Source organism: Meles meles, chromosome 6 (assembly GCF_922984935.1).
Source record: "Meles meles chromosome 6, mMelMel3.1 paternal haplotype, whole genome shotgun sequence".
Taxonomy (NCBI): Eukaryota; Metazoa; Chordata; class Mammalia; order Carnivora; family Mustelidae; genus Meles; species Meles meles.
This window is the reverse complement of record NC_060071.1, coordinates 33,904,863-33,916,156: the sequence shown is the minus strand read 5'-3', so window position 1 is coordinate 33,916,156 and position 11,294 is coordinate 33,904,863. Positions and strand designations below refer to the sequence as shown.

Sequence of the window (11,294 nt, the reverse complement as noted above, 5' to 3'; positions counted from 1 at the left end):
CCCTCTCCCCTCTCATGCTCTCTCTTACTCCCTCTCTCTCAAATAACTAAAATCTTAAAAAAAAATCAAATGAAGAATATCCACGTTGTGGTTTGTTCCTCATGACAACTGACTTAGATTCTTCAAAACAGTCACTGTCATTAAAAAATAAAAAATCGGGCGCCTGGGTGGCTCAGTGGGTTAAGCCGCTGCCTTCGGCTCAGGTCATGATCTCAGGGTCCTGGGATCGAGTCCGGCATCGGGCTCTCTGCTCAGCGGCGAGCCTGCTTCCCTCTCTCTCTGCCTGCCTCTGTCTACTTGTGATCTCTCTCTGTCAAATAAATAAATAAAATCTTTAAAAAAAAAATAAAAATAAAAAAATAAAAAAATAAAAAATCGGGGCACCTGGGTGGCTCAGTGGATAAAGCCTCTGCCTTCGGCTCAGGTCATGATCCCAGGGTCCTGGGATCGAGCCCCACATCAGGCTCTCTGCTCTGCAGGGGGCCTGCTTCCTCCTCTGTCTCTCTCTGCCTGACTCTCTGCCTGCTTGTGATCTCTGCCTGTCAAATAAATGAATAAAATCTTAAAAAAAAACAAAAAATAAAAAATCCTTGGAGCCTGGTGGCTCAGTTGGTTGGGCGTCTGCCTTCAACTTAGGTCGTGATCTCAGAGTCCCAGGATTGAGTCCCATGACAGGGCTCCCTGCTCCGCGGGGAGCCTGCTTCTCCCTCTGTCTGCCACTCCCCGCGTTGTGTGCCCTCTCTCTCTCTCTCTCTCTGACAGATAAATAAAGAAAAAAATTTAAAAAGTAAATTGCAAAAATCATGACACTTTACCCCTACATGCTACAACACTGATCTCCTAAGAAGATTTCCTACAATATCCTCCCACATAACAGCAATGCTATGTTCACACCTAAAAAATTTCACATGAGGGCAGCCTGGGTAGCTCAGCCTGTTAGGTGTCTGCCTTTTGGCTCAGGTCATGATTCCAGGGTCCTGGGATGGAAACCACCCCCCCAATCTTTGCTCCTCCCTCTCCCTCTGCCCTCTCCCCAGTTGTGTGCATGCTCTCTCTTCCTCTCTCTCATATAAATAAATTAAATCTTATTTTAAAGGAAATTAATTAATTCCATAATATTTTCTAATCTCCTGACCATGCTCAAGTGCCAAAAATGTCTTTTGCAGCTTTAAAGCATTTTTTCCTTGAAGTCTAGGGTCTAGCAAAATTGTCTTTTGCAGCTTTAAAACATTTTTTCTTAAAGTCTAGGGTCTAACAAAATTTTACATAAGCATTTGGTTGTTCTGTCTCTAGGCTCTTCAATGTAGAAAGGGACTTTTTAAAAATTTGTTTATTTATTTATTTATTTATTAAGATTTTATTATTTATTTATTTGAGAGAGAGAGAACATGAAAGAGGGGAGGGTCAGAGGGAGAAGCAGACTCCCCACAGAGCAGGGAGCCCTGTCATGGGACTCAATCCTGGGACTCTGAGATCACGACCTAAGCTGAAGGCAGACAGCCAACCAACTGAGCCACCAGGCTCCAAAGATTTTTTATTTTTTAATGACAGTGACTGTTTTGAAGAATCTAAGTCAGTTGTCATGAGGAACAAACCACAGCGTGGATATTCTTCATTTGATTTTTTTTAAGATTTTAGTTATTTGAGAGAGAGGGAGTAAGAGAGAGCATGAGAGGGGAGAGGGTCAGAGGGAGAAGCAGACTCCTGGGACTCGATCCCAGAACTCTGGGATCATGACCTGAGCCAAAGGCAGTGGGTTAACCAATTGAGCCACCAAGGCACCCTCTTCATTTGATTTGAAGTTTCTTTTCATATCTTACCAAGAGGGAGGAGGGCTGAGGAGTCACCCTTTACAATGCAGGGTACTTTTCATCTCTTGTTTTCAGATTAGGGACTTGAGCTAAAATTCAGAGGTGTCTGGAGCATGCCCGTTCCCTACCTAGTTTTGCAGGTGTCCAGAGGGGTCCTACAGAGCCGCCTTCCTGAGAGGAGGGGACCAACCTGCTCCGAGGGCTCAGACAGGGTCTCTCCTCATGGGGGCAGTGGAGGAGCCTGGAACAACCCAGGAGACTTTTGCTCCTGGCACCCTGCCTGCCCTGGAGAGAAATGTCTATTGATCTTGGACCCTGAAAAGAGCTGGGCATTCCTCCCTAGGGACATAGCAATTCTCCCTGAAGAGCTGCCCTGGGCCATGGGTAGTAGGCGGAGCTGAGGGATCATGTCCCAAGGCCAAGGGTTGACCCTTCCAGTTTCATATGGTGACTTTCATATCAGGTGACCAGGGTGGCGGGGCCAATCTGACATAGGGTGGTATTTATAAAAGGTCCCCTCCCCCGAAGCCAGAAACTGTACCAGCGTCCACAACCCTGCTCGTCTCAAACACGTGCCTCTACAGGTACCTTTCTTGGGCTCATTTTCCACTCCCTGGGACTCCCCCCTCCCCAATATATCCTGAGACCCAGTGGGGATGGAGGAATGAAGGGACCCTGGGTTAGGTGTAGGAGGTCTGAGTTCTAGTCCTTCCTGCCCAGCTCCAGACCTGTTTCTCCATTTTTCAGTTGGCAGCTTGGACAGGGCCATCTCTAAGGACCCTTAGCATGATTCAAATGGAGAGATGGGGAAGGGTCCCCATCGGGCATGAGGGCAGCCATGACTCTGTCTGTAGCCCAACCTCAGCCTCTAAGATTGTGAAGGGCTGGGGAGGAGATGCTCTTCTTGGATGTGGTAAAGAAGGCCTTGGGAGAGGGGACATCATTTGCATCATACCCAGTATAAGCCTGAGCTGGGGGCTGGCAAGGGTGCGTCTCTGTTTTGAAGTGTCATTTGCCTCCCCTCCAGCCTCAGAATTGGAGACGGCGGTGATGGGCAGAGGGGAGGGTCAGGACTCAAAGTGCGGACACTCAGGTTGGGCATTTCGAGATTCTTTTCCAAGCCTCAGATTCTGCGATGCTCACCCTAAGTGAGCTCCTATGACACAGGACCCATGGTGGGTGTCACCTAGCCTTTCTGGTGTCCATCTGGGAGCCAAGCACCGAACATATGTTAGTGTTTATTGCTTGAGTGAGTGGATGAAGGAAGGAATGAATGGCTCCATCTTGACATTCAGCCTGGCTCCTCCGTCTTCTCCAGCAGTGAGCACAGATGGCCTGGCCCCCCATAGCTACCGAGCTGCTCCTGGTCTCCACCATCTTCTGCCTAGTGCTCTGGGTGATCAGGGCCTGGAAGCCCCGGGTTCCCAAAGGCCTGAAGAGTCCCCCAGGGCCGTGGGGCTGGCCCCTGCTGGGGAACGTGCTGACCTTGGGGAAGACCCCACACCTGGCGCTGACGAGGCTGAGCCAGCGGTACGGGGACGTGCTGCAAATCCACATTGGCTCCACACCTGTGCTGGTGCTCAGCGGCCTGGACACCATCCGGCAGGCCCTGGTGCAACAGGGGGACGATTTCAAGGGCCGGCCTGACCTTTTCAGCTTCACTCTGGTTACTGATGGCCAAAGCATGTCCTTCAGCCCGGACTCTGGACCAGTGTGGGCTGCCCGCAGGCGCCTGGCCCAGAACGCCCTGAAGAGCTTCTCCATCGCGTCAGACCCGGCTTCCTCATGCTCCTGCTACCTGGAAGAGCATGTGAGCAAGGAGGCCGAGGCCCTCCTCGGCAGGCTGCAGCAGCGGATGGCAGAGGCTGGGCGCTTTGACCCCTACAATGAGATGATCCTGTCCGTGGCCAGTGTCATCGGCGCCATGTGCTTTGGGAAGCGCTTCCCTCAGAGCAGTGAGGAGATGCTCAGCCTTATAAGCAGCACCAATGACTTTGTGGAGACAGCCTCCTCTGGGAACCCCGTGGACTTCTTCCCCATCCTCCGGTACCTGCCCAACCCCACCCTGCAGAAATTCAAGGCCTTCAACCAGAAGTTCTTTCGGTTCCTGCAGAATATTGTCCAGGAGCACTACCGGGACTTTGACGAGGTGAGCCCAGGGTGTTGGTGGTGAGGGGGCACCCTGCAGGGCGTGGGGGTGGCCCCTCTCACCCAGCCTCCAGGTACACACACAGCTGAGGGGCCGCCAAGGCCCAGGAAGGCTCTGGAATGCACTGGATCAGCTGTGTGACCTGGGACGAATATCTCTCCCACTGGGGCCTCCCTTTCTTCACCCAACTGCCTCCCTCTCAGGACTGCTCAAAGCCCCAGAGGTGTTTGCCTGTAAATGGGGCCCTGGCAGAGTCCTGCAATGTGGGGGGCTATTATCAGGAGAAGGTTCTTGTTCTGCAGGAATCTGAACCCAGACAGAAGCTAATCCGCAGCTCAGGTGGCACTCAGCTTCCCAGCACTCCCCCGCCCCAATGCCCTCCTTTGAAATTTGACCCCCGGGCTTATTGGGAGGAAGGGCACCCAGGGCTGCTACCAGCTCCCCCCTGGAAGCCCAACTTATTTCCTGGAGGCCCCACGGGAGTGCCATGGGGGGAAGAGCAATGTCTGACCTGGAAGTGCCAGGATGCCCCAAGCTTGTGTCCCCACAGAGCAACATTCAGGACATCACAGGCGCCCTCCTGAAGCACAGTGAGAAGGACTCCAGAACTAGTGCCGGTCACATCCCCCATGAGAAGATCGTCAACATTATCAACGACATTTTTGGGGCCGGTAGGAACCAGACCCATGCCTTTTCCATCCACCAGTGCCTGCTGTCCACGCAGACTTGCCGGGCCCCTGAGTCCACCTGATCAATGGCTAACCACACAGCAGATGGTGTGGGACACAGACCCCTGGCCCATGTTCAGGGTCTGAGTCCAGGCGGGCCCAAAAACTCCCAGTGGAAATTCAACTAAACTCCTCTCTGCCTCTGGACCTCAGGTACCCCACCAGACCAATAAGGGGTTCTCTAGCCTGTAAGTCTAGATCCCTGTAATGCCAACAGCTAATCTTGAAACTAGTGATTCAAATTTGTGTTGAGGAGTCCGGGTCTCTACCCTCAGGAAACTCATGAGGGTTGGAGAGTGTAGGGGGAAGGAGGCAGAGAAAACCACAGGTGGTGTGTAAGTTCTGGATGCTTAGTAAATGCTGGTTTCTTGTTCTTGTCTTTCTCCCTTCCTCACCTTGCACCACGCTGGCCAGGATTTGACACCATCACAACAGCCATCTCCTGGAGCATCATGTATCTTGTGACAAACCCTGAGATACAGAGAAAGATCCAGGAGGAGTTGGGTATGTGGTTGAGATGCACGAGCTAAGAGAAGTCTTGGGATTCCCAGGTCATTTCTCCCATGTTTTTATAGCTATTTTGTGCCTACTATGGGTCAGCCCTGGACATACAGTGGTGCCCACTTGCCTAGAATGTGCTAGAGGCAGGGCAGTTAGTGGGCCTCACATATAAAACAGGTGTAGTACCGCGTAATAGGGGACTTTGACGCCATGGGGGCAGTCAGGGCAGCCCTAAGCCGTGTCTGGTCTGTGTTCTGCAGACAGAGTGATTGGCAGGGCCCGGCAACCCCGGCTCTCCGACAGACTCCAGCTGCCCTATCTGGAGGCCTTCATCCTGGAGATCTTCCGACACACCTCCTTCGTCCCCTTTACCATCCCCCACAGGTAAGGCCAGCTTATCCTGCCCTACCACCTTTATAGTCCTCGCCATGTTTCTTCCACCCATCTTCTTAGCCCTGGCCCTGGCTCAGACCTAGGCCTCTGTTCTACCCGTGTCACCAGGTTTCTTACAGACCCTTAACCTCTAGGCTGCCCCTAAGCAGTCCAACCATGATCAAACCACCCAGCTGTCAGGAGAGAGTCACACTCCTGACTTCAGTTCTCCTTCACCTCTGCAATCATTCCCTCCCTGCAAGTATTCTCAACCCAGCCTGGCTGGCCTCGCTGGACCTGGCCGGCAAGACGCAGTCAACCTCCAATTTTGCTTATGCTGGACCTTCCGCCTGGAATGCCTCCTAATGCCTCTTCTGCTACCAGAATCCCATCCTTGCCCAAGGTCAATCCTGACACAAACTTGCCCTTCACTGGCAGGCTTTCTTGACTCATCCAGCTGGTACAACTTCACTCTCTGATAGACTGTAGGACTTCCAGTCATTTGTCCTTGATCATGTCCTGGGATTTTAACAATGTCAAGAGAGTTAGTGAACATTTACTTCTACCCAAATGTTGGTCTAGTTATTCCCAGACTAAAAGGTCCGACTTCTCAGCCCGGGTGGGAACTCACCAGGGCTAGCCCAGGCTGCCTGTTTCTCGGCTCCAAAGGATGGCCAAGAGCACAGCTGGACACAAACAAAAGTTTAGTAAACACTTGCTGAAGTTGAAGAACAGGAGCTGAGGGAGGGGAAGGACAGTTTCGCCCTCCCCTGCTCCTGATACTTCCTCCCAGTGTGGGATATGGAGACTGTGGAGACTGTGGTGGGCAAGCTATTGGCGTTGGGGGGGGTGGGTGGGAGGAGGAAGTAGGAGAAGTAGGTTCCAGAGACATGCCCCACTGTTCCTGCCCTGATCCTGACAGAGCCCTCTTCCCTCCTCAGCACGACAAGGGACACGATACTGAAAGGGTTCTACATCCCCAAGGAACGCTGTGTCTTTGTAAACCAGTGGCAGGTTAATCATGACCCGTGAGTATAACTCCCCCACTGAAAACTACATGAGATTCCACAGACAGGAAGGCTCTTTGTCCCCCTGGGAACTGGGTATAAATAGAGGAATGGGGCTTTAATTGCCATATGGACTCTGTTGTAAGTACCTAAACTTAGGTCCATGTTTTTCAAACATCATACACAGGAAATGGCCAGAAGGTTGGTTAGATTAGGGGACTTCATCCCCCAAGATTCCACTTTGGTAGGCAAACTGGAGTCCCTCAGGCGATTGTGATGTCAATGGCCCAGCGACCTCTCTTTGGAAAATCCCACTCTGCCTGTAGGTAGGGGGACCATCCAAACTGAGGCACTTCTGAGTGTGAAAAGGGATGCTGTCAACAATGACCCGAAAACAATAAAGCATGAACCAGGATGTACTGCTGATTCCCCTTTATATTGAGTAGGCTGGACATAATGTTTTCCTTCTTTTAATTTCTTTTAGTTGAAGCGTTATTTCTTTAAAATAACAAATAGGTATGATAGAGCACTATTTGCAAGACCAATCGTTTTAGAGAGAGCGTTGTAAAAGAAATAAGCACAAAAGTACAGTTTGGTTCCTCTCTTCACTCTCTTCTCAGTACTCTCAATCTATTCTAACACTTGTGCCGCCCACAGAAGTCTCCCCCCAGGCTTTTCTTCCCAGGGTCTCCCCCCGAGCCAGAAATCCCATCTCCTCTGTTCCTCTTGCAGAAAGGTGTGGGGAGATCCATCTGAGTTCCGACCAGAGAGATTCCTTACTGCTGATGGCACTGCAATCAACAAGACCTTGAGTGAGAAGGTGATACTCTTCAGCATGGGCAAGCGCAGGTGCATAGGAGAGATCATGGCCAAGTCGGAGATCTTCCTCTTCCTAGCTATCTTGCTGCAGCGGCTGGAATTCAGTGTGCCAGCGGGTGTGAAAGTAGACTTAACCCCCATCTATGGGCTGACCATGAAGCACCCCCACTGTGAGCATGTCCAGGCACAGCCACGCTTCTCCACCAAGTGAAGAAGGCACCACATGCCAAGGCAGGGGAAGGGGTAAGGATCATCCATGGGGCCTCACCCTGTTTTTTTCCTTTTTCTTAAATAAAAGCTTTTTGGAGGTATAATATACATACCATACAATTCACCTTCCAATGGCTTTTAGTATATGCACAGATCTTTTGGCATTCCTGGACCCCGTTTCAACATCAGGGGGAGATACACACACACACACAACACCAAGCAATTCTCAGACCCCAACAGGGTGTCCAAGAATTCAAGTCATTTCTGACACTACCTACCCAGAGGTAGTATGACACTTCACAGGTTAAGAACTCAGTCCTACAAGACTGCCCGTCGCCCCTGATGTCAGTTGCCAGTCACAAGCCCCAGGCTGTTACCTGTGCTTCTGATCAATCAATTTCAGATTGGAGGTTCCAACGACCTCTTCCTTAGGTTCTTTCATTTGTTAGAGTGGCTCATGAAACTCAAGGAAACACTTAGGTTTACCAGTTTATTAAAGGATATGACAAAAGATATGAATCAGTTGCCAGATGAAGAGATACATAGGGCGAGGTCTGGGGAAAGAGGACCTCCATGCCCTCTCCAAGCACCCCACTCTCCCCATTTTCTGTGTGTTCACCAACCTGAAGCTCTTGATCCCAGTCTTTTTGGGATTTGATTGCGGCATCATTGCATACTCAGGAATGACCAAGTCTTTGGCCATTGGCTGACTGATCCTCCATAGATTTTCCTCCATAACCTTCAGGAAGGTTAGAGAATAGGACTGACCCAACACTCTAATCACATGGTTGGATCTCCTGGCAACCTGCTCCTGCCCCTGAGTACAATCCAAATGTTACCTTCATTAATATAACAAAAGATCCCCTCATCATTCTCCACACCTAGGAAATTCCAAGGGTTAGGGGAGCCAGGAGCCAGGATCTGTGGGCAAAGACCAAATATATATGAAAAATATATGTTTGGTCATCTGAATGACCGAATATATTTCTTATAAATCACAATACCAAAACAGAGTTGTACTACCATACCATAATCAATTTAAGAACCTTCTCATCCACTGGAAAAGAAATCTCATACCAGTTAGCAATCACTCCCTATTTCCCCTTAACCCAGTTCCATATCCCACTAGTTCTAGACAACTACTAAACTACTTTCTGTCTCTATAGATTTGCCTACTTTGGACATGTCATATAAACGCCACTATGTAAGAAGTGGTCTTTTGTTAGTGGTTTCTTCACTTAGTGTAATGTTTTCAAGGTTCATCCATGTTGTATCAGTATGTATCAGCGTGTATCAGTAAACCCTGGTTTCTTGAGTCCTAAGAGACTTGAGGTTTGTTTCCTCAATCACTGATGGGTACGTTGTTCACTGCTCTTTCTTCTCTCCTTTCCTGTTTGACCCAAGTCTTTGAACACTTGTAGGGAATATGAAGGAAGTGACCCACCCTTGTGGCCAAACGCAGATGGATGAATGGGGATCCCTCATGTCCCATCTTCAAAACATCTGACTTCTCACAAAACCTTGATTTGTTCATGCACAGCTAGGGGAACAGAAGCTCCCAGGAAGTGCTTGGGTTATCTGCAACAGGCCCAGGTCTCATCAAAGGGCACTATCAAAAGATTGAAAACATAAGCCACAGAATAGGAGAAAATATTTGCAAATCATATATCGGATAAGGGATTGATATCCAGTATATACAAGTAAATCCTACAAATCAACAAGAAAACAAACAATTCAAAAATGGATAAAAGAGGGTGCCTGAGTGGCTCAGTCATTAAGCATCTGACTTCGGCTCAGGTTATGATCCCAGGGTCCTGGGATCCAGCCCTGCATCTAGCTCCCTACTCAACAAGAACCCTGCTTCTCCCTCCCCCTTTGCCATTCCCCCCCATTGTGCTCTCTGTCTCTCTCAATCTCTCTGTCAAATAAATAAATACAATCTTTAAAAAAATCTATGAGGGGCGCCTGGGTGGCTCAGTGGGTTAAGCCTCTGCCTTCAGCTCAGGTGATGATCTTGGGATCCTGGGATCGAGCCCCGAATCGGGCTCTCTGCTCAGCAGGGAGCCTGCTTCCTCCTTTCTCTCTCTGCCTGCCTCTCTGCCTGCTTGTGATTTCTGTCTGTCAAATAAGTAAATAAAATATTTTTTAAAAATCTATGATTGGTGCACCAAAGACAAAGTGAAAGAAATCTATGCACACCACTACACAAGATGCACATACGCTATATACAAGTTAAGAAAATACAGAAAATTAGTAATTGTGGTAAGTACTACAAAGAAGACTGTCCACTCACTGTTTTTTTTTTTTTTTCAAAAAAAAAAAAATCAAAGAAAAGCTACACAAAACTGACAAACTTTTAGCTAGACTCACCAAGAAAAAAAAGAGCCTCAAATCAATAAAATCAGAGGAGACTTAGAACTGATACCACAGAAATACAAAAGGTCATAAGAGACAACTATGAACAAATCAGAGAACCCGGAAGAAATGGATACGTTCCTAGAGACATGTAACCTACTATGCTGTCTGATTTTAAACTACACTACAAAGCTATAGTAATCAAAACAGTATGGTATTTGCATTAAAATTTGCACATAGGGTGCCTGAGTGGCTCGGTTGATTAGTGGTTTGCCTTCAGCTCAGGTCATGATCCCAGTGCCCTGGGACCCCCCCATTGGGCTCCCTGATTGGTGGGGAGCCTGCTTCTCCTTCTCCCTCTGCCTGCCACTCCCCCTGCTTGTACTGTCTCTCTCTGTGTTGAATAAATAAATGAACTCTTTTAAAAAATGATAAAAATAAATAAAATAAAATAAAACGGACCTGTAGATAAATGGAACAGAATAGAGAGCCCAGAAATAAACCAATGAAGGGCACCTGGGTGGCTCAGTCACTAGACTATGTGGCTCTTGATCTCAGCGTTGGAAGTTTAAGCCCCACACTGGATATAGAGATTACTTAAAAATAAAATCTTAGAGGGGGCACCTGGGTGGCTCAGTGGGTTAAGCATCTGCCTTCAGCTCAGGTCGTGATCTCAGGGTCCTGGGATCAACCCCTGCATTGGGCTCTCTGCTCAGCAGGGAGCCTGCTTCTCCCTCTCTCTGCCTGCTTCTCTGCCTACTTGTGATCTCTCTCTCTCTCTGTCAAATAAATAAATAAAATCTTTTAAAAAAATAGAAAGAAATTCATTCACATATGGTCAATTAATTTAAGACAAAGGAGCCAAGAACATACAATGGGGAAAGGACCATCTCTTCAAGAAATGGGGTTGGGAAAACTGGACAGACACATGCGAAAGAATGAAACTGAACCAGTATCTTAACCCATATACAAAAATAAACTGAACCAAATTGGACCAAAGATTTGATATCCAGTATATACAAGTAAATCCTTGTATATTGAACATAAGACCTGAAACCATAAAACTCGTAGAAGAAAACATAGGCTCCTATGTTTTCCTTAGCTCCTTGACATTGGTCTTGGAGATGATATTTTGGGTTCTCAAAAGCAAAGACAAGAGAAACAAAAATAAACAAGTGGAACTACATCAAACTAAAAATCCTCTGAACAGCAAAAATAAGTAATCAACAAAATGAAAGTCCAGTCTACTGAAAGAAAATATTTGTAAATCATATATCTATCTGCTAAGTGGTTACTATCCAAAATATATAAAGAATTCATATAACTCAATAGCAAAAAATAA

The 11,294-nt window shown here is 48.1% G+C and overlaps 1 protein-coding gene across 2 annotated transcripts; it reads left to right on the top strand.

Moving 5' to 3' along the window:
- The first annotated feature begins 2,346 nt into the window (after positions 1 to 2,346).
- On the top strand, positions 2,347 to 7,661 carry LOC123943194 (cytochrome P450 1A2-like). Of its 2 annotated transcripts, none has more exons than XM_046007150.1 (7): positions 2,347 to 2,395; positions 3,133 to 3,960; positions 4,511 to 4,631; positions 5,103 to 5,192; positions 5,450 to 5,573; positions 6,503 to 6,589; positions 7,301 to 7,661. In XM_046007150.1, exons 2-7 carry the CDS (start codon positions 3,142 to 3,144, stop codon positions 7,596 to 7,598), a joined length of 1,539 nt encoding a protein of 512 aa, XP_045863106.1. In that variant the 5' UTR covers positions 2,347 to 2,395; positions 3,133 to 3,141; the 3' UTR covers positions 7,599 to 7,661. The 2 variants fall into 2 exon arrangements, with proteins under 2 accessions (XP_045863106.1, XP_045863105.1); XM_046007149.1 differs by having other exon boundaries at positions 3,130 to 3,960.
- The last annotated feature ends 3,633 nt before the right edge of the window (positions 7,662 to 11,294 follow it).